The following is a 23,269-nucleotide window of genomic DNA, read 5'->3' as shown; positions in this document are numbered from 1 at the left end:
ACCTACCCCCCCCTTTTCTGGGTTGTCACAAAAAATTTTATCCCCCCCCCCACCCCCTCCCCCCCCCACCCCAACCCCCCCCCCCCCCCCCCCCCCATTTCTATCCCTTGCTATAATAACTACCCTCTCGTCCGTAACTAAAACTCCATAGCCATGGTAAGTAAACCAACCTCCACTCCCCTAAATCAACCCTCATCAAACTAACCCACCCAACTTCAGCTGCACGGTCAACCACCCGCAAGCCTACCCCAAATTCCTCGCCAACTCCTTCGCCACGACCCCCGACGGCGGCCTAGCCCACGTATTCCTCGTCCCCGGCACCGCCGCCGCAACCCTCGGCTCCGACAACCCCGTCTTCATCTCCGTCAACACGACCTACCCCTTCGGCCACACCCTCACATACACCATCTCCGCCTCCCAGCCCTTCGACTTCTCCATCCGCATACCGACCTGGGCCCTCCCCAGCCGCAGCACCGTCAGCACCAGCTCGACCAACACCAGCACCGGCGTAACCAGCACATCCCTCTCCCCCGACGACGACAACCGCAGCCTTCAACACATCGCCGTGCCCGCCGGCAGCAGCACCGCCACGGTCCGCCTAGCCACGACGCCGCGCGTCGTCCGCCGCGCCAACGACACCGCAGCCATATACTACGGCGCCCTGCTCTACGCCCTCGCCATCGAGCACGACGCCGTCGCCGTGCCCCCGGTAGAATACCGCAGCGGGAACGTCCTGCCGCCTTCGACGACGGATCCGCACGGCCACACGCACGACTACGTGCTTACGCCTAAGCGCGGCAGCAAGTGGAATCTTGCCATCGATCCGACGCAGATCCACGTTGTGCGGCGGAGAAGCGGGGGCTCGAGCCCGAGTGCGTTTGAGGAGTATAAAGATGACGTCCTTGAGGTTAGCAGCGACGAGCTCAAGAATCCAATTTGGGATTTAGGCGCCCCGCCTATCGAGCTGCGCGTTGCTGCTGTTGAGATCGATTGGCCCATTGTCATGGACACGGCTGCGGATCCGGGTACGTTCGATGTGACACCCGTGGGGAAGCCGTTTTACGCCCGCTTCGTGCCTTACGGCTCGAGTAAGTTGCACATGGCGCTATTACCCGTCGTCCAGCTGGACGATGTAGACTTTGACGCGTCCGACTAAGAAAACCAACATGTTCAAACTTCACAGCAAAGAGGCACATCCAGATAAATAAGATAATTGATAAATTGAACGCATATTTGCAGTGATAAAAGCAGGTGTTTTACCTTTTGCGTGAAGTAAACTTAGGGGAAAGGACATATGAGAAGTCCACGTCGACCCCGAGTACTGTCTCCGTCCCTGGAACACACCAGCCGAAAGCCTCGCAAGCACCCGATACCGTTACTCCGCTATACATTTCCTGTAGTTTACCTTTTCGCATGTAGATTGTGTTTAAGGCTTCACAATCTTACACACCAAGTCCGATCCGTCGACCGAATCACCCTCTCTTACTTGAAGGTCTGATACCTTGCCGTTGTGCGGGGCTGATATAACCATTTCCTATTGCGAATATTAGTAACAGAACTTTGCATATATGATGTCTGAATAGTAGTAGTCTTACCATCTTCATGGCGCTGAGCACAGCCAATGGATCGCCCTTCTTGACCTCGGAGCCCTCGTGGACTCTCAATTCAACCAAGACACCAGCCATCGGAGCACCAACCTGGCTAGAATCACCAAGATTGGCCTTGGGTCGGCTGATATTCTCAACGCTGGCCTTCTTGTCGTCAACTGTGACTTGACGAACTTCACCGTTCATCTCATAGAACACCTCTCGTTGGCCTGTGTTCTCGGACAATGGACCAACAGCTAGTAGCTTTAGGATCAGGACTTTACCCTTCTCTAGCTCGACATGGAACTCTTCGCCAATTTGCGGTGCAGAGAGGAAGTACTTGGTCGGCAGGACCGAGAGGTCACCAAACTTCTGCACAAACTTCTTGTAGTCGTCGTACACCTTGGGGTACATGATGTAAGAGGCCACATCAGTCTCACTAATCTGACCCCATTTCTGCGTTAGCTCGGCGCGTGTCTTCTTGAAGTCAACAGGGTCAAGGTAAAGACCAGGTCGCTTGTCAAATTTTCGGCGATTTCTAAGAGCATTTGAGCGCAGGGGCTCAGGGAATCCGCCGTAAGGCTGGCCCATCATGCCCTCGAGGAATTCGAGGACTGAGCCGGGGAAATCGAGCTCACCGGCTCGGTCAACAACGTCCTGAGATGAGAGTTTGTTCGAGACCATGAATTGAGCCAGATCACCGACAACCTTGGAGGTTGGTGTAACCTTGACGATGTCTCCGAGGAGGTCGTTCGCGTGTTCGTATGCCTTCTTGGTTTCAGTCCATTGAGAGCCGAGACCAAGCTGGGCGGCCTGGAACATCATGTTGGTCAGCTGACCACCGGGAATCTCATGCTCATAAACCTCAGGGTCGGGTCCGTTGAGGTGAGCCTCGAAAGGCGAATACAGAAGGCGCAGTTGAGACCAGTAGGTGTCGAGAGCACGAACGTGTGCAGGGTTTAGGCCAGGGTCTTGTTCAGAATCCTCGAGCGACGCAATAATGGCATTGATGCTCGGTTGGGACGTCATTCCCGAGAGACTGTCTGTAGCGGCATCGACAACATCGGCGCCAGCTTGGGCACAGGCGACCATAGAAGCAACACCAGTACCGGCAGAATCGTGAGTGTGAACGTGGATTGGTAGGTCGGGGTACTTCTTCCGGATAGACCCGATGAGAAGGGTCGCAGCACGAGGCTTCAACACACCAGCCATATCCTTGATTCCAAGGACATCGATATCTAGTGCCACTAGCTTGTCGACTAAGTCGAGATAGTACTCAAGGTTATACTTCTTCTTGGGGTTCATCATATCTCCGCTGTAGCAAACGGTACCTTCGGCTACACCACCAGCTTTCTGTACGGCTTTGATTCCAACTTCGAGCTGGTTAATATCATTCAAGGCATCAAACACACGGAAGATATCGACGCCGTTCTTCTTCGCTTGTTCAACGAAATGGTCGATAGCATTATCGGGAAGCGAAGCATAAGCCACGCCGTTTGCTCCTCGAAGAAGCATCTGGAAGGGGATATTTGGAATGGCCTTTCGCATCTTGCGAAGGCGATCCCACGGGTCTTCGTAGAGGAAACGCATGGCGACGTCGAAAGTAGCGCCTCCCCAGCATTCCAAGCTGTATAGGTTGTCAAGAGCATGGCTAGTCTCCTTCGCGATTCCTAGAAGGTCGATCGTTCGTACACGAGTGGCGAGTAAAGACTGGTGGGCATCACGCCAGGTCGTGTCCATCAACAGACAACCCTTGTACTGTCGAACGGCCTTGGCGAACGCCTTAGGGCCTTGTTCGAGGATAATTTTTCTCCAACCCTTAGTAGAGGGCTGTGTGGTATCAAGCTTGGAGCCGTTGGCATCGAGAAGTACTGGAAGGATGATATCACCCTTGAGCTTAGGCTCACCGATCTGGCCCTTGATACTGCTTCCATTGACTGCGATATCGCCAAGGTAAGCTAGCAGCTTCTGGGCACGGTTCTGGCTGCCGATGAGGTCGAACAGCTGAGGAGTATCATCGATAAATGTGGTCCAGCAGTTACCGTCGATGAAGGTGGGATGTGTCAGTAATGAGGCAAGGAACGGAATGTTCGTCTTCACACCACGGATACGGAACTCAATGAGAGCTCGGAGAATCTTTCGGCGCGCAATCTCGTAGGTTGAACCGTGGCATGTGCACTTGACCAACATGGAGTCATAGTACGGGGTAATAACCGCACCAGCGAAACCATTGCCACCGTCGAGACGCACTCCATTACCACCAGCGGATCTGTACACCTCAATCTTTCCAGTATCTGGCTGGAATTGTTTTGACGGGTCTTCGGTAGTGATTCGACACTGAATCGCGAAGCCTCGTGTCGAAATTCGGTCTTGAGTTAAGCCGAGCTGCTGGAGTGAAGCACCCGCGGCAATTTGGATCTGAGCAGCCACAATGTCAATACCGGTGATTTCCTCGGTAATAGTATGTTCGACCTGAATACGCGGGTTGATTTCAATAAAGTAGTAGCGGTTCTGTTGGTCGACTAAGAACTCTGCGGTACCCGCATTTCGGTAATTCACGGACTTGGCCAGTTTAACTGCGTCGGCCAGAATGGCATCTCGGGTCTCCGCGGGAAGATCTTTGGCGGGTGCGATTTCAACCACCTTTTGATGTCTCCGCTGGACCGAGCAGTCTCGCTCGTATAGGTGCACAATGTTGCCGTGGTTGTCTCCTAGTAGTTGGACCTCAATGTGCTTAGGCTTGTCCAAGAAGCGCTCAACGAACACCGTGCCATTTCCGAAAGCCGTCTTTGCCTCGGAAGTAGCTCTCTCAAAAGCTTCTTTGAGACTTGATTGCTCGCGCACAACTCTCATACCTCGGCCACCACCACCGTAGGCAGCCTTGATAATGATAGGGAATCCATATTCGTCAGTGAACTTCTTTACTTCCTCAAATGCAGCTACCGCGCCTTCGGTTCCCGGCACGACGGGAACATTCGCGGCAATAGCTAGTCTTCGGGCAGATACTTTGTCACCCAGTGAGTCAATAACACTAGGAGAAGGACCGACAAACTATACAGGGTGACATATTAGTCAGAGTTCCATCGTGGTTAGGACTAACCTAGACAATTACTTACGATAAGACCAGCTTTCTCGACGTTTCGGGCAAATTCGGCATTTTCAGATAGGAAACCATATCCTATGATGGGTTAGAAATAAGAATTAAACTCAAATGCAAAGAAATAAATAATATTTACCAGGATGAATCATCTGAGCACCGTGTTCTAGGGCAATCTTAATAATTTCGTCGCCAGCGAGGTAAGCGCCGACCGGGGTATATTGTCCTCGCTTTCCGATAACGTAGGCTTCGTCGGCCTCTGTAAGTCAGATAGGTTAGCACTCTAATATTCCTCTCTATCATTATAGCTGGAGATCTGCATACTTTGCCGATGCATACTGAGTCGGTCCTCATAACTACTAGAATTAGCTTCAAATACATTAAAAAGGTCTATATTAGACGCGCTGCGCACCTGAAAACTGCGATGGTGTGCAGCGATAATTCGTGAGCCTAGCTACCATGTTAGTCCTTGGGAAGCTCCATTGAAAAACATAGCGGGGTTACATACTGTTCTAAAGATCTATTATAATTAAATAAAAAAGCCATAATTAGTTATCGGGATCCTAAGACATAATATAGTAGTGAAGTTATATTGGGATGTCATACACGAATGGCTACTACATGTTAGCAAAAGGATCCAGATGTCTTGTTCACATGTGTAGTGCTACTTACGAATTTCTCCTCTGTTAGCCACTGTAACATGATAGACTTGTTAGCATACCTGACGAAGTACGGATAGTAACAAATGCAGGATATTTGGCATAACTAACCCAGCAGCTTATTCAGATGCATAATAGAGCTGTTTGCGCGAATATGATGCGCCGTCTTGCCTCCTTTCGGCGGCGTGGTGTCCTCCTCAAAGACATCTTCGTTGTCTTCAATGATAGCGGCTTTGCGGGCAGCCTCTAAATCCTGAATATCTTGAAAATCCATTTTGGATAGCCGAAGATGTTGAAATTGAAGTTCTATCTCTAGCTGATGTGGTCAAGAGTTGTTATAAGCTTGCTGTGTGACGTAGGAGGGGAGGGAGGTTTGTTGAGCTCGACGTCGAGATTAGTTTGGTGGGGTATCTCAACTGGGGCTTGAGCTCTCCCCTTCGTCTACGCTGACGTATGAGGTAGGGAATCTCTAGGCTGGCTTTAGGATTGTGAGATGTGATATGAAGTACAGGACACAAGTTATAATAAATGCAGAGTAGGTAACGCACACCTAAAGAGGTAAATAAGAAATAACGAGGTTCGTCTTTGTCTCGGCTAGGTGTGTCACGCAGATAATGAAAAATTGGAGAGAAGCAGAAAATGTGAAAGGTAATGACTCGAGGAGGAGATTCAAGGCTTCTTAAGGTTTTTTTTTTTTCCCTCTTACATTGCGGGCCAAGAAATTATTGCAGAAGGTTAAGAGGTAGCGTTAGTCCAAGCTTCTTATTGCGCACACTACCCCTCGATATAGTCTAGTACAGATATGATAGCAAAGCACGGGTAGTGGAGGCTAAGAGGTCAGTTGCTTTGCATAGGCCGCGGACGGGCAAGCGGGATGGGTTGCTGAGGCGGACATTTGAGGGGATTATTCTCTTTCTCGTCCCCCTTCCCTTGAGAGACGATCAGCTTGTCTCACACCTTGCCAAGTACCGGGACAAGCCTACAAGGTGTCACTAGACAAGCATCCATTGAGGCTATCGTTGCTCTTGTCTCTTGGCTCTGAGTTGCTACAGTTGTAGGAAACAGCTGCGTTTGATGAAACAGCCAATACGGCTCGCCGAAACCAGTCCGAATTGACCGGATGGGGCAACTACAGGGTTACAGGGCCTTGATCTGAGCTTCAAACTCGGGCCTCTATACCGTACAGGATCTAGGATAGGATAGTGGAAAGACGGCGCTGTTCGTTGAGAGATTGGCGACGTCCAACGTCCAGTCCAGTCTAGAACCGCGTTCGGGTTATAAATCCCGAGCATTATTATTTACTTCTCAACTGGCAATAACAAGAGTAACGGGCGATATCCGACCCAAAGTAGGGGGAGAAGATGACAGGGGGAGGAAGATGCATGGCGGGGTTTGGCGGGGTTGAGGTGGGAAGTACCGTAGATGTAATTTGCAGAAATGCACCTCGAGCACGAGCTCTGAGGTATTAACTGTTGCAACTGCTGCAACTGCTGCAACTGCTGTGAATACTGCAATATCCTTGTCATAAAGCGAGCTGCATTCTGCAGCGCCTTCCTGGTCTCGTCTGCAGAGTAAAGTCACACCGTCACGGAAGTATTTATGTAAGAGGGAAGGAGGTATCTTAATGTTATTTAGGTCATGGAAACTTCTGAGCTGGAACCTAAGTTAGGTACATGTTGTGTATCTCCAAATTCACCAATCATTAAAGCCGGATACATTAGCTTAATTTTCTACTATTAGAAGTATCCGATAGTTTGGATTGTCTGAAGAGGCTTGCAATGTTAGCTCGGACATCTTCCTAGGTTGTAGAGGATGGCTTTTTTCGGTCCCTCTATTCTTTCGTATATATATGCCCAAGATACCTAACCATTGTCGTATTATGGAGGGCGCATTTGATATACTACCCTCAAGCATATATATAAATATATAACTATAAAGTACTGCCGCGTGATTGGTAGCTGGTATTTTTCTCGCATGGGTATTAAGTTACTTATTTGAGTAAACTCCTATTCAAGCTTCTCACGATTACATCATCGTGTGTATACTCCTATAACTATAGGTTGAGACTATAGCTCTGTCAGGAAGATCACAGTTGCTCGGCATGCATCCGCATTTTATTACTACCGATATGCCAAGCTCGAGCATCCAAGTCTGATACTCTCTACAGGACAGCGGTGAGGATATTTTAGATTTTGTCCATGTCTTGACTTCGATCTCCTCATGATTTGTGCCTCGGCCTATTTCGCCTCGACTGAAATCAAACTCGTAATACGGAATAATATATATTACTAACACCATTTGTCTCCCTTAGACTCCCACCCCCTCTGCTCGTATCCGGAACACGAGCTGCAATAGAAAATATCTTATGCTCAAGGTACCTACAAGGTAGGTAGGGTTGCGCAAACCTGTAAGCTTGTTTAGTGTCTATCATAGTCTATTGTAGTGTGCGCCAACTCTACGGCATGGTGCTAGTATTGCTTCCATCTGACAGCTTATCTAGATTGCGCTATTAATTACTCGCCAGTCGCTTGGCGAGACGATTAGAGTCACAACTTGGCCGTCGATCACGTAAATACAAGGCTTTCTCTGGTACCTTTCCTTGCCAAGCTATGGATCTCATGCATCCACCCGTCTTCTACTATATCATATTTCTTGTCCGCGTACTTGGCTCTAAACACTCTGACTCAACTGTTTTTTTTTTCTCGGCACGAACTAACTAGGGAGCTATTTTGGGTATGATGCGTGATTTTTTTTGCTAATTATACCACTTGTTTAATTTCTAATGTCATATTTGCCGTCACATGTTCGTTTGATTTTTGTATGAGGCTGAATAAAGGGTCCAGCAAATGCTATCTCCGATCAAGACATTGGCACTTACTTGGCTACGTAATAATCCATAGTAGATAATATAAGACAACTGCGAGCTGTGGTTGGGTTGACGTTTCATCCAACACCCCCCACACCTCTTTGAACGGATTATAGACCCCTATCATTGTGATCCTCCGGCTTCTTTCTTCGTTTCTTAATAGGCCCCTCGCAACAGGCAAGTATATCCGGTACCCATGAATATTGCTTCGTTCTAGTTGGTGTCAGATGAACACCCCTACTGCGGAGTTAAGTACACCGTCTTGACATGAGTGTGATGAGGGCTAAAGCATCCGCGAAACTTTGATAGCTACGGAAGATGGCCAAATATACATAGGAGATATGTACAGTACATAGGACCCTCTAACTTAGTTTAACTTAGAATTTACGAAACGCGTCGTCAGAGCGTACATGTGACCAACTATCATGAACTAAGCACTCCCTGTTTTAAGCGTGGGGGTGTCCGTTATGTTGATAGGATTGGTACGGCCAGACAAACATGGTCAGTTCGAAGTTCTTAATTCGTCGATACTACTTGTCCGCTTATGAGTCCTATTGCCTTAACTTGCAGCACCGGTAATACTACCCTCAGGGGCTAGAGCTGTATGTATTATTGCTATACTTTCCAAACATGGAAATGAGCTTTGAGCACCTTTCGCCGTTAGCTTTATTGGGGCTCACTCTTGGGTAGCGTTTCGAGTGAGATAAAAATACACACCGTGGAGTTTAATGGCGATCATATCAACGACTTCAATATCTTGGCTTGTCATGTCTTTGTTTTACTGATCTCCACCAGGCGCTTGCTCGGCCCAACTACGAGACGAATAAATCAACGCCCAGAGATATCAAATAATAATAGACTATCATGCATCGGAAACGACCGTGCTCAGATGTTTAGAGGCATCTTTAAGCTAGAGAAGGGTTGGATGACACACGATTATCCACGATTATCCACGATTATCCCTCTTTAATGATCTACTCATGTGCTGATTATAACTGGAATCGACAGAATTTGAATTCTAATGAGCCATCGCGGGAATAACCTCAAAACCTTTTCGATGCAATAGAAATACAGTTATTGCAATTCCTCCTCAATGAAGGTCCGGCCCTATCTAGACCAATTTCCTCCTCCCCTAACCCTTCTGCCGAAGAGTCGAATCCACTCTAAACGCAAACATGCGGTTTCTCTAGTCGAACGCATAATATCACCGGTGACAGGTTCCATAAGAGACAGTTGACGCCATGAACACCCCAGATATGCGGAATAGTTTATTTCGAGGCGACCTCCTTGATCTTATCACCGGCTGCGGCAGCCTTTTCCTTGGCCCCTTCTACGGCACCCAGGACACCAGCCTTCTCTCTACCGCCAAAATGATGCCATTGCAGATATCGGTAACCTTGCACTAATTGCGAGCCCTCGTTAATGAAATGGCACAGGAAGAGGAGATAATTCTTAGGCGTCACGGCGAGGGCGTATCGCATAAAGGTTGCTGAGTAAATGCAGAGAGCGAATGTCATTTGACCGGAAATTCTGTAGTTGAGAGACGATTTAGCTTAAGGACTTGCAAGGATTTGCCTATGGAATATAGACGGAGGTAAGAGGTGTTGCTTCACCAACTTGTGAAGCATCCCCGATGCGCTCCATCACGACACAATGCGGTAGGTATATGGGTAACGTACAGCTCAGGTGATTTCTGCGCATCCATCACGGCGGCAACGGGAATACCGAAGTTCGACGCCGGTCCCCAGAAATCTAATTATGAACTATATCAGCAGCTAGTTCCTACCAATTTGACGGTAGCGCATCGTGTCATGAATGATCGCAAGTTGCGCCAGCAACCAAGAATGATGGTAGAAGTATAGAACGCGGAGCTTCCAAGGCAACTCATGAGCTATCTGCTATATCTAGCATCATGCGCTACTCGAAGACAGCCGATCTAAAAAGTGAAGACCAATTTAATCCCATCGTGGATGGCCTCGGACATGACGGGGTAAAGTCCGTACACCGGAAGGGTAGTTGGGGTTCACGTACGCGTCGAACACAAGTAGTTCAGAGTCGGATTCGACCGAATCTTGGCGTTGACTGCTTTGACGAAGGCGGCCATCTTGAAGCTGTCACCGAGATATCAATTGAGGACGAGGAGGGAATATTTGTGAGGTAGGTGATATCGTTGGAATTGTACGCCGGCGAGGGAAGATGGTCGGGTGTCCGATTCGGAACACAAGGAAAATTTCCAATGGGGCAGTTTGGCGGGCCTAAATTTGTTGGACAATAGCCTTAGATGTACCATAACGTACTAACTACATACTATTTGTACTTGTCAACTTAGGTCCAACCATTATGTACATACATGTACCCAGCTGTTGTCAGCCGGTCCCGCTTATTCTAGCAAACACTACCTTCCATAATACATGTATCAATCAATCCTACCTCAGCAGGCGCTGAATAGAACGTTGAACTTATTCATTCCCCTTAAGGGTAGACGTATTATCTAATACAGATGACATATAAACGACATACATGTACGTAATATGCACTTTATTACTACGCAAGATATAAATAAATGTTCTCCATGACAGTATTTGTTAACCTCAACCTCCAAGTCGGCAACTAATGAATTGGCCTTGAATTCTCGGGGCCCAATGCGGAGCTATGAGCGAGATCTTCTGAACTGATTCTTCTGAACTGATGTAGAGTACAGAATACAATTCCCGCCATTTTGGTGCTATCCATTACGTAGTTTTTGGCCACCACCCCAAACGCCAATGGTATCTGCATTCGTTACTCGGTAGGATTTCTTTACCTTAGAACCAAACGTTCGCCCTACAATTATCTTCGCGGCGGAGGATTGAATCCCGGGGGAGGGCCACCAGCAGGATTAAAGCCAGGAGGTGGGAATTGAGTGTTCTGAGGGAAGCCTGGCGGCGGGAATCCACCAGGGGGAAACCCAGGTGCGGGAGCTGGTAAACATTAGCACGTAATCTTCTTGGATATTTAGGAATTAAGAATACTCACGGCCACCTCGTCCAGGTCCAAATCCAGGGGCTCCACCAAACTGGGGGAAAGGAGGAGGAGCACTGCCACCAACACCAGCAGCTGGTCCCTAATAATTGTTAATACTAAAACATTGGCGTTGCTGCAACACGGAAACTTACAGCAAGAGACGACGGGGCCGCACCACGGCCAGCAGGACGCGAGACACCTGGACCGGAAGTTAAGCCGGTAGGTAAACCACCCGGAGTACTCTTTCCAAGTCGCGTGCTAGGATCGGCCGGAGGCGCAGATTCAACAGATAAAGACACAATGTGAGCACCACGTAGAATCGTCAAACCCAGAGTACGCTTCTCCTCTGTCTCGATCGTCTGGGTTGCGGCTGAACTGGATGCGCCGGGGGCAGTAGGCTTATTTTGCTTCCTCTTTACGCGTCGGAACTCTTCAGTATCGGCAAGGACGAGATTCATATGCTATGAGACAATTAGCCGGGATTCTTAAGCCAATGGGAGATGAACATTAATCACCTTGTCGAAAGCAAGCATCTGTCCCGTCATCTGGCGGCCGTCCATCAACGTGACCCTCATGCGGTAGTTGATCTAGAAGAGTTAGCAGGTACAGAACGCGTATAACTCAAGGCGCCGCGTATAATAACGCGACAAAGGGGTACGTACGTAACCGGCCTAGAGAGCATCCGTTTGGTCAGCCTGTAATGTCAACGATGAAGCTATGAACCGGTGAAGATAGACGACGTACCATTTTGCCCTGTTTGTTCGACATCTTTGCGATGATTAGCTCCAAAGGAGCTTCTCAAGGGATTTAAGAAGGTTCTCTATTTATATGCTCGGAGTCGAAATGACTTTAACTTGGTCTCTATCGATTCTCTATCGCGTCCGGTGGGTGGGAGTTTAGAGTCTGAGCTTCAATATGGTAGATAGGCGGAGCTCAATGGACGAAAATTGACGAGGCGGCATTCTCAAGGCTGAAGTACTAAGCTCCATTGAAAAGCGGGACTACGTATATTGACGTTAGTACTAAATGAGTAAGGTTGATTTGAGAAGCTCGGACCCCACCAATGTAGGCTTTTCTTAAGCCACACTTTACACTAGCCTCAGCAGCTCCAATTTACAGTAGGGCAAGGAAACCCTTTTACCACTGCGAAATTTTGTGGGTGCTTCTTTTTCGCATCTTCACCATCGCCAAATTTCGAGCCAAGAGACAACAATATCTTCCAACCTTTTCGCGATAGTTACTAACCATCAACCAGCCACCATGGTATGTTTAATTCCGAATTGCCCGTAAATATGCGCAGTTGCTGATAATTACTGTCAATAGTCGGAAAAGGCCCAGAACCCCATGCGGGAGCTCCGCATCCAGAAGCTCGTTCTCAACATCTCCGTTGGTGAATCTGGTGACAGATTGACTCGTGCCGCGAAGGTCTTGGAACAGCTGAGCGGTCAGACTCCTGTCTACAGTAAGTTGTATCCTGGTTTCTGACTGCAAATTCGACTATTCCTAACCCTCGCGCAATAGGCAAGGCTCGCTACACCGTCCGAACTTTCGGTATCCGACGTAACGAAAAGATCGCTGTCCACGTTACCGTCCGTGGCCCTAAGGCCGAGGAAATTCTCGAGCGTGGCCTTAAGGTCAAGGAGTACGAGCTCCGCAAGCGTAACTTCAGCGAGACCGGTAACTTTGGCTTCGGTATCAGCGAGCACATCGATCTCGGTATCAAGTACGACCCGGCCATCGGTATCTACGGCATGGACTTCTACTGCTGCATGACCCGCCCTGGTGAGCGCGTCACCCGCCGCCGCCGCGCCAAGAGCAGAATCGGTTCCGGCCACCGCATCAACCGCGACGAGACTGTAAAATGGTTCAAGCAGCGCTTCGACGGCATCGTCCGATAAATGTTAGGGCATTGGACGATATTGGAAGAAACTACATGGCGTTGGCTGGTTGCATTGATTCAGGCGGATCCCCGGGACAAAACGATTCATGGAGATGTATCTACTGAATTCTGGCGAGTAACATCGCTCTTCTAGCATGACTTGAATTAAGTCAGCTGCGGCCTTAGAGACCGACCGGCACACTGCCGGCTTCCCATGCATTAATGAAACTACGTGATATCCCACAACTCTCAGAGCTCTCTATCTTATTATTAATATGATTTCAGAGGTCAAACACTATCTAATTAAGCGTAGATGTTATTGAAGCAGGAGTTAAATTAGGTCTTTACTTAACCTATAGGATTTCTTAATAAGGGGCTTCTCGTGCTTAATGATAGCATTTATCAATGGTCGTCTAAGGTGTATGTTTGTCTTCCTTTGGAATATTATAATTTTTTAATAAGGCTGTTCTATGAGGCTAAGCAATCTCGACTATTACTACATCTCATTAACCTAGATGCCTTTAACATAGCGAATAATCTATTACTTCCATTTACCTTATATGAGTCGGCATTATTAAATACCTATACATATACCTACTTATAGACGCCTATACTGGTCTTCACGAAATCATTGCTACCTCTTACACATGTGTAGGTACATGTATGTATTACCTAACCAGTTGCTATTAACTTCATGTATTTATACATATTAATGGGTTAGTCAGCTATATACGGTCTTAAAAGTGGAAGGCACGAAGACACTTCATACCTGCCATTGTTTTATCGTTAAGCTGTACCTTCTTTGCCTAGAGCAGATTACACAAACCTGATGTCTAAAATTCCATCACTTTCCTTCCAAGTTTATTTCCAGGTCTCCCTGGCTGGCTCACCAGTGGTTAGGGTTTGATCATCTCGAGTATCTCTGGCCTTGACTATATCAGTTCAACCCACGCTCAAAGCCTTCAATTATATCGAACTCATTTCTAGTTGTTCCTCTACGATCGCCTCTAGTATGCGTACGCGTCAAATTCACCCTGTCATACAGACCATCTCATTGACCCTATAGACGGTCAACGAAGGCTTTGAGAAGGACATCCGTTCCAGACTATCTATCCCACGCATCTATAAGGGGATAGCTTGATACAGGATCAGAGGCCCGAACTATGGACAGTATTGTAAGTTATATTCATCTTAAGGTGACTTCTCTTCATAAGCCATACCGATTCAACCATATTGGCTCATATACGAAGGGTTCTAAATGATTATAAATATACGGTGTCATATGTACTAACTGTACTCATAGTAGAGGAGAGAAATATGTCTTGTCAGTGGCGGCACAACTCTCACGACAACTGGGAGATGACGCAGAGCAACCCACCTTCGGAGCTCCCAAATGACCCTATCATTTCTACAAGCTCCAATCCCGATGAACGTTCTTCGTCGCCAGCCATACAGGACGAACATACACAGCAGTCTTGTGGCGTTTCGACGCAGGAAATAGCTGATAGTCTCTTTTCCAACGCCGCACAAGCAGAAACAGAGCCTATCCCTCGTGATCATTATATGCCTAGCCCTGAAGACATGCTCCTTCCAGATTCTCCATCTCACCCTTCTTTACCATCAGATTTTGAGGATCATATTACGTCACGCCGTATAACCGAAACAGAAGCCACGCAGCCCCCCGAGATAGATTCTAAGCACATTGCAGGTAGAGAAAACGGCAACATCAGTATTTCGGATGAGAGCGCCAGCGACTTTGAGATGTCCGAGAGCGAAGGAGATGGATCAGACAGCACTTATATCGTAGGAGCAAGTACCCGACGTGGAAAGAAAAAGGCATCAGATAAAAAGGCCGCTAGTAAGGCCTCAAGATCACAGGCAACAGCCAAGAGCGACGCTCAAAACGCTTCGGTTGCCAAAGAAGCTAAGCAAGCAAATGCCATAAAAGGCCGACCGCGCAAAGTCGAGAGTACTTCCAAGACAGCGTCGAAACGTACCAAGCAGGCTGCGAATACTACCGGTGTACAAAACCCACCGGCTAATCCTAAAGCCAAGCCTGTAGCAACTCAGAGTCGCACATCACGGTATTTTCAAAAGGGAAATAAGGATGGCAGTCTTGAAAACTTAGATAAGGCCATTCAGAAACCTCAATCATCCCCTGGTGAGCAACGGGTGAAGCTGAAACCGTCCACCGCTAGACTGCCTAAGAAGTCGTTTTATGGAGGGTCAAATGACGACCCATCGGCACAAGTCGCGCAAGACACTAACAAAGGTACCAAGCCCCAATCAATGTCTAATACAGGATCAGGGGTTAAACAGAGCTCGAGCAACCGGAAGCAGCTTTACCCTGCCTCGCCAATTAGGGTGGACGACAGTGATGATGGTGATGACTACGTCTGGTATCCGCCGGAGTCCCCTGCAAAAGAGCATAAACCACCACCAAAAGCTCCAATTAGTAGCAAACCTTCATCCAACATGCCCGAAGTAGCTGTAGGTCCCAATTCAAAGAAGAAGCGAAGCCCAGTACAATCGGAACCGAAGTTAAGAAATTCAAAAAACAGTACTACACGAACTTACGGACAGAAATCCAATAAGAGTACAGATAGCAACACACAGTCCCAGGGAACGAGGCGTCAAGAAGCCCTACACATAGAAGAGCCTATGCTATCTGAGTCTGAGCAGCCTAAGAACCAGAAACCCGATATATCCGGCTCTAATCCGATTCCTAAACCCGACAAGAATATTGCTTTAACTCGGGTGAAAAAGGAAAGCAATAAAACCGACAAACGAAAGTCCGTTCCCGCAAGGGTTTTAGAAAAGTCTCCGACCGAAGCTACAACCGCGAAACGGGACTCGGAGCCAGGCGAGGATACGGATATAGTTCCTCCACGAAGACATGCACCGGCAGAATCTCAAGCCGCTAGTACACAGAGGGCTCCTGGGAAGGAATTAGCTACTTCGCCATCTGTTGCGAGCGTCACCAAAGACGAAGTAGAACAAACAGCACCCGGATCTCTGACAATTCATAAGGAACCTGAATATTTGTTCGAGCTTCATGGTAATCAGGATCATCATCCTATCATGCAGAGTGGCTCACCGAAGCAAGGACTGTCAGATAATTACTTGGACAACCTTAAAGTATCCACAAAGCAGAAAATTCCCGACCACAATGAGAATTCGAAGGAAGCTAAGAGCAAAATAACCCAAAAATTAAGCTCAGTACAGAGAGTCAAATCGCCGCCACCGGCTCAAAGTACAGGTTCTGGCCAGGGAGAGGCTCATACAAGAGATGCACAAAAGGGCTTAGGAGACCTCAACATTCATGTCGAGCAGGTACATAAGACTTCTATTCCAGCTAATGGCCCAAAGTCTCTTCACATGGAGGCAGAGGGTTACAAAAAATACGGTATTAACCTAGCAGAGACTACGAAGCGCTCAAATATTAGCAAGCCGGATAGTTCTTTGAAACCTTCGAGTATAATCGTAGGGAATGGAGTAGTCTTCGAACGCAACCCACTCCAGGAACCCCAGCAGCCCACTGAATACAAGGAACAATTCCGGTTCTCGGACGAGCATCAGGCATGGTTTAACCATAAGATATCTTGGCCTCAGCAGATGCCTCTCAACTTTGAGTCGCAACTACATCAAGCAAGTGTTCTCTCGTCAGCTGATCGTTTACAACCTCTGGCGGACAGTTCGATGAGGCCTACTACCCTAAAAGACATGGACAATCATCAGCATGTATCCAATCCGAAGTCTCGAATAATATTCCCTTCAAGCCCTAGCGAAAGACCTTTAGCCAGAAATACAAATGACCTTATGCCTCAGGCCCCACAACTTCATCCGAAGTCAGTGGAGTTTGCTTCTAGAATCGCTCAGGGTTACGAACAAGCAGATTTCCACCAAGAGGCTAATCGAGAAGTAGTTAATGAGAGGACTATCTATGAACCCGCAAAGCAACAGCTGTCATGGTTCCAACCAAAAGTTGCCACGAAGTCGCGGATGGACACAAAACATCTGCCCCCTGAGTCTGCTGACTTTGTTGGACTTTATAATGGAAAGGGCTCAAGAGGATATGGTAAGCAACAGAGCAACCTAACATCAAAACCTAGATACGAAGCGAAATGGCAGGAAGCAGTCGAGGCTGCCTCCAGCGGGGTAGTAGATACTCTCCATTTCATTTCTACAGTGAGCGCTTTCTTCACATGAAGTTATATCGTAGAGTTCGCTAATGGGTCCATAGTCTCTTCTCGAGCATCTAAGGACGCGAGAGGAAAGTGTTTTTGCCATCGTACACGAGTATAGACGCAACGGCACTAAAGTTTCAGAGAAGCTGGTCAAACGCCAGACAGAAGAATGGCGCAATGCTTCGACTGCAGTGGAACAGAAATGCTTAGAAGTCGCGACGCTATATGAGGCATTATCTAAGGAAACACAAGGCTTCCGAGCTAAATGTTCGTCTAAGCGTCGCGACCAAGCATATGCTGAGTGGCAACAGCAGACGGCGCGAGTCAAGGATGCAATACGTAAAGCTAGGGAGGAGACAACCTTGGGCCGAGAACAATGATCGGCACCTGGCCCCGGTTATCTCTGTCGTTAGACTTGACACTTCGCCATAGTAAACGTCGACATAGGGTCGCACTTGGTGATTCTGAGACAAAGAAATTTGCTAGGAGAGGTAGAAGTAATGTTGCAACTAGCTCGAAAACTTGGGCTTGCTTAAAGTTACATTGTTCCATGAGGGGATATATTGCGGGTGCATTTTGATGCCAATTCGGTAGTTCGTTGCATCCATAGACGAATTATATAAAGTAGGCATGGAGGAAGATAGGTGAAACGATATCACTCTATTTCAGAACATAGCTATTTTAGCAAACTGATGATGCTGTTAATTAATCATCTATTCTAATCGTTCCCTACGCAGTGTGTTCCGCGGTAATCTTGGAAATGCGAACCAAATCAGAAGCGTGGCGACCAATTGGGCAAAAACCACTACTTGGAAGACTCGGATCCCGAGCGTGTCGGCCAGCGCTCCGAGAGCGAAAGGCAGTAACGCGCCTCCAATTTGACCAAGCAACACTACGAACGAGATAGCTCCCACATGCAACTCCCGTGGTAGTAGACGAGTCATCATGACGATGCCGGCTGGGAATAATGGGCCTAGGCAGAAATCCAAGCAACGCTATCGTAACAGTCGAGACCGCGGGAACGTGGACAGCGGCGAAGAGGAGCTCAAATGCAAGAGCGGCGATCAAGTAGACGGTCGTTGCGGTTCTTACGCCGATCTTGTCGGTTACAACTCCGAGCACGAGACGCCCGGACGCCTGGCCGCCTGGCCGATCAAAAAGCCGGACGATGAGAGGCTGGCTAAGTAGTCGGATGCGTGGTTAACTCGCTGCATGAAAACTACGATCCAGCCGGAGATCGCGTTCTCGGTGCCTACGTAGGCTAGAAAGTAGGCGGCACAGATCCATGTAACACTGTGCTTGAAGATGGCGGTCTTGGTGTCGGGGCGAGTTTCTCCTTGCGTCTCGAGTAGACGACCCTGTTGGTGGTCGTTGTGATATCTGTTCGAGTCCTCGAACCGGAAGGCGAGGAGGAGTATTATGGCCTCAAGGATGGAAGCGCCTAGCTAAAGGTTTTGTAAGTGATCTGGATGTAGAAGAGTGATATATTCTTAGAAAGGATGACTTACAAGGACGTAGTACCACGTACCCGACGGGCCACACTAGGAAGACGAAGGAGACGCGGAGGTCTGTTAGGCCGTAGTAGGCTTCGAATTGGGGGACCATGACTCCGAGGGTTGATACCATCGTTCCTAGAACTATGAAGGAGAACATTGATGCGCTGATGCGGAGGAGGAGGCTTGTTGAGTGGCTTCCATGGGGTAGAACTGTCCACTTTCTTACGAGAGACTCGGACTCAGACTCACTTAGACTTATTATAAGGTAACTAAATGAATTTGATAATGAGAATTAATTTATTGATTAACTTTGTAGATAAGTTTAACGATATCATGAGCAGTTTATACAATTTAAAGGACTGTTCATAAATCGATCAGGGTAAAAGAATGACTTTTCACTGACATTCCGTATTTTCTAAATGAGAGTCTGAATTTACATTAACTACACCTAGTTATAAGTATCTCGTAAGAGGGGCTTCCCAGGCTATGAAACTTGCATCTCAATGGGATGTAAAGGGTAACTCGCCCTCTGCTAACTTTGGAGCGTACTATTTAACTTAATAGGCATGCTGTCATTGATGGGAGACTTTAGTACTCCCTAAAGGCTGTGTCTTCGAGTTGACTGGTCTCTCCTTATATTCCAATCTCGGGTATACAAAAAGGGCGAGTTTTATAATTATACCCCTATGTAGTCTACCGCTTTATATATACCAACGCAGCAAATATATTCAACTCACATACCCCCCCGCCTCAACCGAAAAACTTCCTACCCAGTAACATCAAACTCGTCAATCACGCTTCTAGGCTTGACAAACTTGCCAAGAGGCTTATACGTTAGATGGTCCATGCCGAAGCCCTTCGGACCACCTATCTCGATACCCCTCTCCGAAGTCCAGCGCTCGCTAGCTGTAATGCCGAGGACAATAACTAGAAGTCCGTACCGGTACTCGGGCGTACCAATAGCCTCGCCGTTCTGCGCGTCGATCACCGTGATCAGGTCGGGCACAAGTCCCAACACCTCGCCCTCCGTCTCAACGGATTCCCCCTCTACAACCGATTGTACGATCTTGATAGCGGCGATATTCTCATTTTTGAACGGAATCTTGATCCGGCCTTGGAACTGGGGCTGACTAAGGGTGGGATGTGCTTTGGCGTTCGTATCATCATCGACCACGTCCGCGCCTTCGACGATACACTCTCCGTAAATATGGCCCATGCGAAGCGTGCGTTCTACGCCGACTATCTTACCCTTCCAGAGCACCTTTCCCGCCTCGGGACCGCCGCATTCCGCTAAGATGGTCTCCGCAACATTATCCACGCGGTTCGATTTGCGCGCCTTGGCAACCGCCCGTCCGATCCGCCATGATTGTGAGATAGTATGCTCGACGGCCCATCGTTTACACTCGGCGCCGGTCACGGGTGGGTCGGCGAATCCTACGCCTGAACCCATCTGGCTTAACGCTGCGCGAAGGATGCGTTCGACCTGTAGGTCTGAAGTTGATTTCGGTATAACCACCACGTTTCCATTACCGTCTGCCATTGCGACAGGTGACCAAATGGGAGACCGTTCGTTGAAAACGACGGGAGTGGTCTGGTTAGGACTTAAAGTTAGCGAATATTTAAAGTATTCGTTCCACTTGATCTCATCTGAGTAGGCGCAAGACGCAATGTTGTAGGTAGTCTTAGGTAGTCTTAGGAAACTAAACCCCTAAAATGGACTTAAAGGGGCAATGAAAGAACTTAGATACTGACCTGCCACTTAGTGGGATATGCCCTCCCCATCCAATCTCCATCCACAGCCGGCAAGTCCATGTTAGTACTTGCGCCGATAATCATGCTCTGTAGACCGTTCCCACCACCTATTTCCACCGAAATGATATGTGTCGGGTTATCACCGCATATTTTGTACAGCTCCTCCTGTGCCTGGGTCATCTCGTCACCGCTCAACTTTTCAATCCCAACCGTAGGCGAGCCAGCATGACCACCAGTCGCTACTGCTGCGTCATCCGATAAGTCATCTGGACTTATAACGCGGACCACGTCACCCCTACGAAGCATTTGCCTGAGGCGGATCATAGATGAATAGGGGCTACCGCCGCCACCCGTGCCGAGGATATAGCAGCCGATGGAAATCCAACTAAGGTCTGTCTCGTTGATGTACCAGACACGATTTTTGACGTTAGGCTTATAGCCGTCGATATCGAGGTCTTCCTTGGGCTCTAACTTCGTCTTCTTATTTGAGTCCTTGGCAGCCTTTTCGTACTCATCCATTTGGACTTCCGTATCTGCGGACGTCTCTTCAAAATTGATGGTCGAAAAATCCGTGCGTGAGTAATCAAGATCTCCCGCAGCTCGTACGGTAAACCTTGTCTTGTTGGCTATATACTGTTTTCATCATTAGTGAATAATTAGATTAATAGATTTTGGTAAGGAATTACTGGTAAAGGTAGAGTATCAATTTCTACCACTTTGGCTGTTGACCTTGATGCGCCATTTGCTACAGCCTTCTCAACAGCCTCTTGAGAAATCTCATCCAATATGTGTTTTATCGACTTAGACTCGGTAGATTTCACCGTATCAATAACAGCGCTGACTCTTGCAATCGCGGCTCCAATAGCATTTGCAACGCCTGACCACTTCGGCTTGAGCACTTTGCTGGCTCCTCTTAGTTCGTCTGGGGCGATCACTGCGCCACCTCCTACGAGAAGTACGGGAAGGTCTTCCGGTGAGGTTTTCATGGTATCGATGATCTTCTCGATCTTGTGCTTAATCACGGCTTTGAATTTTGCTACCCCTTCATCGTCTAATGTACCTTTTACCAACTCCCTATTCCCAATATCGACTGTATTATTCGCAAGTACTGTGCAGTCGGTAGCGGTGAGGACTTTACCACCAAAGACCCGAGCTTCTTCGGTGATCTTGTAACCAACGCTATCTGGGCCTACAGTTAACGTCTCGTCATTTCGGACGATCGAGCCACCGCCGAGGCCAATACTCTTCACATCTGGACATGAAAAGTTCATCCGAACTCCTGCTAAGTCGCTATGCGCAGCTTGTTGCCGTGGAAAGCCATTTGCAAGCAAGAGACCAACGTCGGTAGTTGTGCCACCTATGTCAACTACCATCATTGCTTCGTCCAGTTCGTTCTGTACTAGGAACGCAGCACCACGCATGCTGTTCGTCGGACCACTGGAGAAAGTTCGGATGGGTAGCTTCGCCGCCATATCACCAGACAAAATTGTACCGTCATTTTGTGTAATGAAGACGGGACAATCCAAGCCTAGGCGCTTAATCGGCTCCTGGAAAGAACGAATCGTTTTGCGAGCGAATGCAAGAATCGACGCGTTCAAGATGGCAGCATTCTCACGCTCGAGGAATCCTAGATTGGCGACTTCTTTAGAGCAGACGACATCGCATCCAGGAAGCTCGGAACGAACAATGGCAGCAGCGCGCTCCTCTTGCTGTTCGATAGTGTCGATAGGGCTGAACACTCCATTCACGACTATGCTCTTAATTCCCTTCTCTCGGATGATGGCGCATTGCTCTTTAATCTCATTCTCGTCGATATCGGAAATGATATACCCATCGACTTCTAAGCCTCCTCTCAGAAGCGCATAGTACCCGAGAATAAGCTCACGCATGTCATCGGGCCAGTCCACACAGGGAGGCGCATGCTTAGAAAAGGGGCCGCAAAGCCGGAGTACGGCGACTTTGGATAATCGCGCAGCATCTCTCTCGATGACGGCGTTGACAAAGTGGGTAGTCCCAATAGTAACACTAGCAACCTGATCTGGTGTAATTCCGGCTGCGCTGAACATAGTAGTAATAGCATCGTTGATGCCAAGACTTGGGTTTGTCGTGGTCGGGGCCTTGTGCCAGGCAATAATGCCTTTGTCCGGTTCTAAAACTCGCGAGGGATCGAGTACGACACCATCAGTGTTTGTGCCGCCGACGTCGACGCCGATGCGTAAACTTTTACCAGAGCCAACCGTAGACGCCATTTTCGCACGATGAATAGTTAGGTAGACTACCTAAGGTACCTAAAGCATAGGTATGTTGCTACGAGGAATATGTGTCTTTCGGCTGCGTCCGAAGTTCCGGAGAGATATGAAAGTGAACTCTTCGTCTGCTTGGCCTATCCATACCGAAACCGGCTTCGGCCCCGGTTAGCTGTATTTATACCAAGTTGCAGGACAGGGCAAATAATCCATTGCCGCTAGCATTGGTAGTTCTCGGGGTACTCGGACTCAGACTTGGATGATGTCTATGTTGCTCGCGTCTGCTTGATAAGCTTCGTCACATGCATTATAATTATATTTCTCTCTCAGATTATGTAACATATAACAACTATATATTCTGTAGATTTGTATGGTCAATAGATAATATGGTAGTAATTCACGCGTATATCTTGAATATCTTGAATGTGAGGGAAACGTAACGCATCGAGATGGGGTTTCCTAAGGATTGGATGGATCTTTAATGTGGAGCGGATTGTC

At 48.1% G+C, this 23,269-nt stretch overlaps 8 protein-coding genes across 8 annotated transcripts in view; 3 read left to right on the top strand and 5 right to left on the bottom strand.

Moving 5' to 3' along the window:
• The window catches only part of F4817DRAFT_357134 (uncharacterized protein), a gene marked incomplete at both ends in the record, with an annotated part of 3,219 nt that extends 2,063 nt beyond the window's left edge, over positions 1–1,156 (top strand). The window contains 2 exons of the mRNA XM_049305880.1: positions 152–156; positions 220–1,156. Coding sequence (XP_049161428.1) covers positions 152–156; positions 220–1,156 — 942 coding nt within the window. The remainder of the gene's footprint in view (positions 1–151; positions 157–219) is intronic.
• A 59-nt stretch (positions 1,157–1,215) lies between these two features.
• F4817DRAFT_12762 (pyruvate carboxylase) lies at positions 1,216–6,002 on the bottom strand. Its single transcript, XM_049297707.1, has 10 exons — positions 5,454–6,002; positions 5,356–5,376; positions 5,290–5,297; positions 5,192–5,203; positions 5,096–5,133; positions 5,008–5,039; positions 4,823–4,942; positions 4,703–4,764; positions 1,596–4,637; positions 1,216–1,534 (listed from the first exon to the last, which is right to left on the bottom strand). Exons 1-10 carry the CDS (start codon positions 5,614–5,616, stop codon positions 1,427–1,429), a joined length of 3,606 nt encoding a protein of 1,201 aa, XP_049161427.1. The 5' UTR covers positions 5,617–6,002; the 3' UTR covers positions 1,216–1,426.
• A 3,129-nt stretch (positions 6,003–9,131) lies between these two features.
• F4817DRAFT_12529 (UPF0041-domain-containing protein) lies at positions 9,132–10,531 on the bottom strand. Its single transcript, XM_049297690.1, has 3 exons — positions 10,240–10,531; positions 9,888–9,960; positions 9,132–9,738 (listed from the first exon to the last, which is right to left on the bottom strand). The coding sequence occupies exons 1-3, from the start codon at positions 10,310–10,312 to the stop codon at positions 9,477–9,479; spliced, it is 408 nt and encodes a 135-aa protein (XP_049161426.1). The 5' UTR covers positions 10,313–10,531; the 3' UTR covers positions 9,132–9,476.
• Position 10,532: 1 nt separating this feature from the next.
• F4817DRAFT_12528 (Sm-like ribonucleoprotein) lies at positions 10,533–12,315 on the bottom strand. Its single transcript, XM_049297688.1, has 6 exons — positions 11,956–12,315; positions 11,874–11,882; positions 11,727–11,798; positions 11,364–11,672; positions 11,224–11,311; positions 10,533–11,168 (listed from the first exon to the last, which is right to left on the bottom strand). Exons 1-6 carry the CDS (start codon positions 11,977–11,979, stop codon positions 11,038–11,040), a joined length of 633 nt encoding a protein of 210 aa, XP_049161425.1. The 5' UTR covers positions 11,980–12,315; the 3' UTR covers positions 10,533–11,037.
• A 156-nt stretch (positions 12,316–12,471) lies between these two features.
• Positions 12,472–13,109, top strand: F4817DRAFT_357132 (ribosomal protein L5 domain-containing protein; the record flags this gene model as incomplete). Its single annotated transcript, XM_049305879.1, has 3 exons — positions 12,472–12,474; positions 12,535–12,673; positions 12,733–13,109. The coding sequence occupies 3 exons, from the start codon at positions 12,472–12,474 to the stop codon at positions 13,107–13,109; spliced, it is 519 nt and encodes a 172-aa protein (XP_049161424.1).
• Positions 13,110–13,795: 686 nt separating this feature from the next.
• Positions 13,796–17,978, top strand: F4817DRAFT_12525 (uncharacterized protein). Its single transcript, XM_049297686.1, has 3 exons — positions 13,796–14,265; positions 14,394–17,278; positions 17,334–17,978. Exons 2-3 carry the CDS (start codon positions 14,408–14,410, stop codon positions 17,655–17,657), a joined length of 3,195 nt encoding a protein of 1,064 aa, XP_049161423.1. The 5' UTR covers positions 13,796–14,265; positions 14,394–14,407; the 3' UTR covers positions 17,658–17,978.
• A 28-nt stretch (positions 17,979–18,006) lies between these two features.
• F4817DRAFT_313416 (uncharacterized protein) lies at positions 18,007–18,903 on the bottom strand (the record flags this gene model as incomplete). Its single annotated transcript, XM_049300247.1, has 3 exons — positions 18,007–18,453; positions 18,534–18,718; positions 18,786–18,903. The coding sequence occupies 3 exons, from the start codon at positions 18,901–18,903 to the stop codon at positions 18,007–18,009; spliced, it is 750 nt and encodes a 249-aa protein (XP_049161422.1).
• A 341-nt stretch (positions 18,904–19,244) lies between these two features.
• Positions 19,245–23,212, bottom strand: F4817DRAFT_329766 (DUF917-domain-containing protein). The gene is made up of 3 exons (XM_049302307.1): positions 21,212–23,212; positions 20,526–21,158; positions 19,245–20,364 (listed from the first exon to the last, which is right to left on the bottom strand). The coding sequence occupies exons 1-3, from the start codon at positions 22,772–22,774 to the stop codon at positions 19,540–19,542; spliced, it is 3,021 nt and encodes a 1,006-aa protein (XP_049161421.1). The 5' UTR covers positions 22,775–23,212; the 3' UTR covers positions 19,245–19,539.
• Between the last annotated feature and the right edge of the window lie 57 nt (positions 23,213–23,269).

This window comes from Daldinia loculata, assembly GCF_022478755.1.
Source record: "Daldinia loculata strain CBS 113971 unplaced genomic scaffold F4817scaffold_10, whole genome shotgun sequence".
Taxonomy (NCBI): Eukaryota; Fungi; Ascomycota; class Sordariomycetes; order Xylariales; family Hypoxylaceae; genus Daldinia; species Daldinia loculata.
Note: the sequence above shows the minus strand (reverse complement) of the source record. Positions and strands in the feature narration are given on the sequence as shown.

Excerpts from the sequence above, each read along its gene's own strand:
- F4817DRAFT_12762 (XM_049297707.1), bottom strand. The coding sequence starts at position 5,616 with ATGGATTTTCAAGATATTCAGGATTTAGAGGCTGCCCGCAAAGCCGCT. Across the intron at positions 5,377-5,453 it reads GCATCTGAATAAGCTGCTGG|TGGCTAACAGAGGAGAAATT; the intron begins GTTAGTTATGCC and ends ATCATGTTACAG. Across the intron at positions 5,040-5,095 it reads CACACCATCGCAGTTTTCAG|TTATGAGGACCGACTCAGTA; the intron begins GTGCGCAGCGCG and ends TAATTCTAGTAG.
- F4817DRAFT_12529 (XM_049297690.1), bottom strand. The coding sequence starts at position 10,312 with ATGGCCGCCTTCGTCAAAGCAGTCAACGCCAAGATTCGGTCGAATCCG. Across the intron at positions 9,961-10,239 it reads GAACTACTTGTGTTCGACGC|ATTTCTGGGGACCGGCGTCG; the intron begins GTACGTGAACCC and ends GTTCATAATTAG. Across the intron at positions 9,739-9,887 it reads GCGCAGAAATCACCTGAGCT|AATTTCCGGTCAAATGACAT; the intron begins GTACGTTACCCA and ends TCTCAACTACAG.
- F4817DRAFT_12528 (XM_049297688.1), bottom strand. The coding sequence starts at position 11,979 with ATGTCGAACAAACAGGGCAAAATG. Across the intron at positions 11,673-11,726 it reads AGATGCTTGCTTTCGACAAG|CATATGAATCTCGTCCTTGC; the intron begins GTGATTAATGTT and ends ATTGTCTCATAG. Across the intron at positions 11,169-11,223 it reads TGGACCTGGACGAGGTGGCC|CTCCCGCACCTGGGTTTCCC; the intron begins GTGAGTATTCTT and ends AATGTTTACCAG.
- F4817DRAFT_12525 (XM_049297686.1), top strand. The coding sequence starts at position 14,408 with ATGTCTTGTCAGTGGCGGCACAACTCTCACGACAACTGGGAGATGACG. Across the intron at positions 17,279-17,333 it reads CTCTCCATTTCATTTCTACA|TCTCTTCTCGAGCATCTAAG; the intron begins GTGAGCGCTTTC and ends ATGGGTCCATAG.
- F4817DRAFT_329766 (XM_049302307.1), bottom strand. The coding sequence starts at position 22,774 with ATGGCGTCTACGGTTGGCTCTGGTAAAAGTTTACGCATCGGCGTCGAC. Across the intron at positions 21,159-21,211 it reads TTGATACTCTACCTTTACCA|TATATAGCCAACAAGACAAG; the intron begins GTAATTCCTTAC and ends TGATGAAAACAG. Across the intron at positions 20,365-20,525 it reads CATATCCCACTAAGTGGCAG|ACCACTCCCGTCGTTTTCAA; the intron begins GTCAGTATCTAA and ends AGTCCTAACCAG.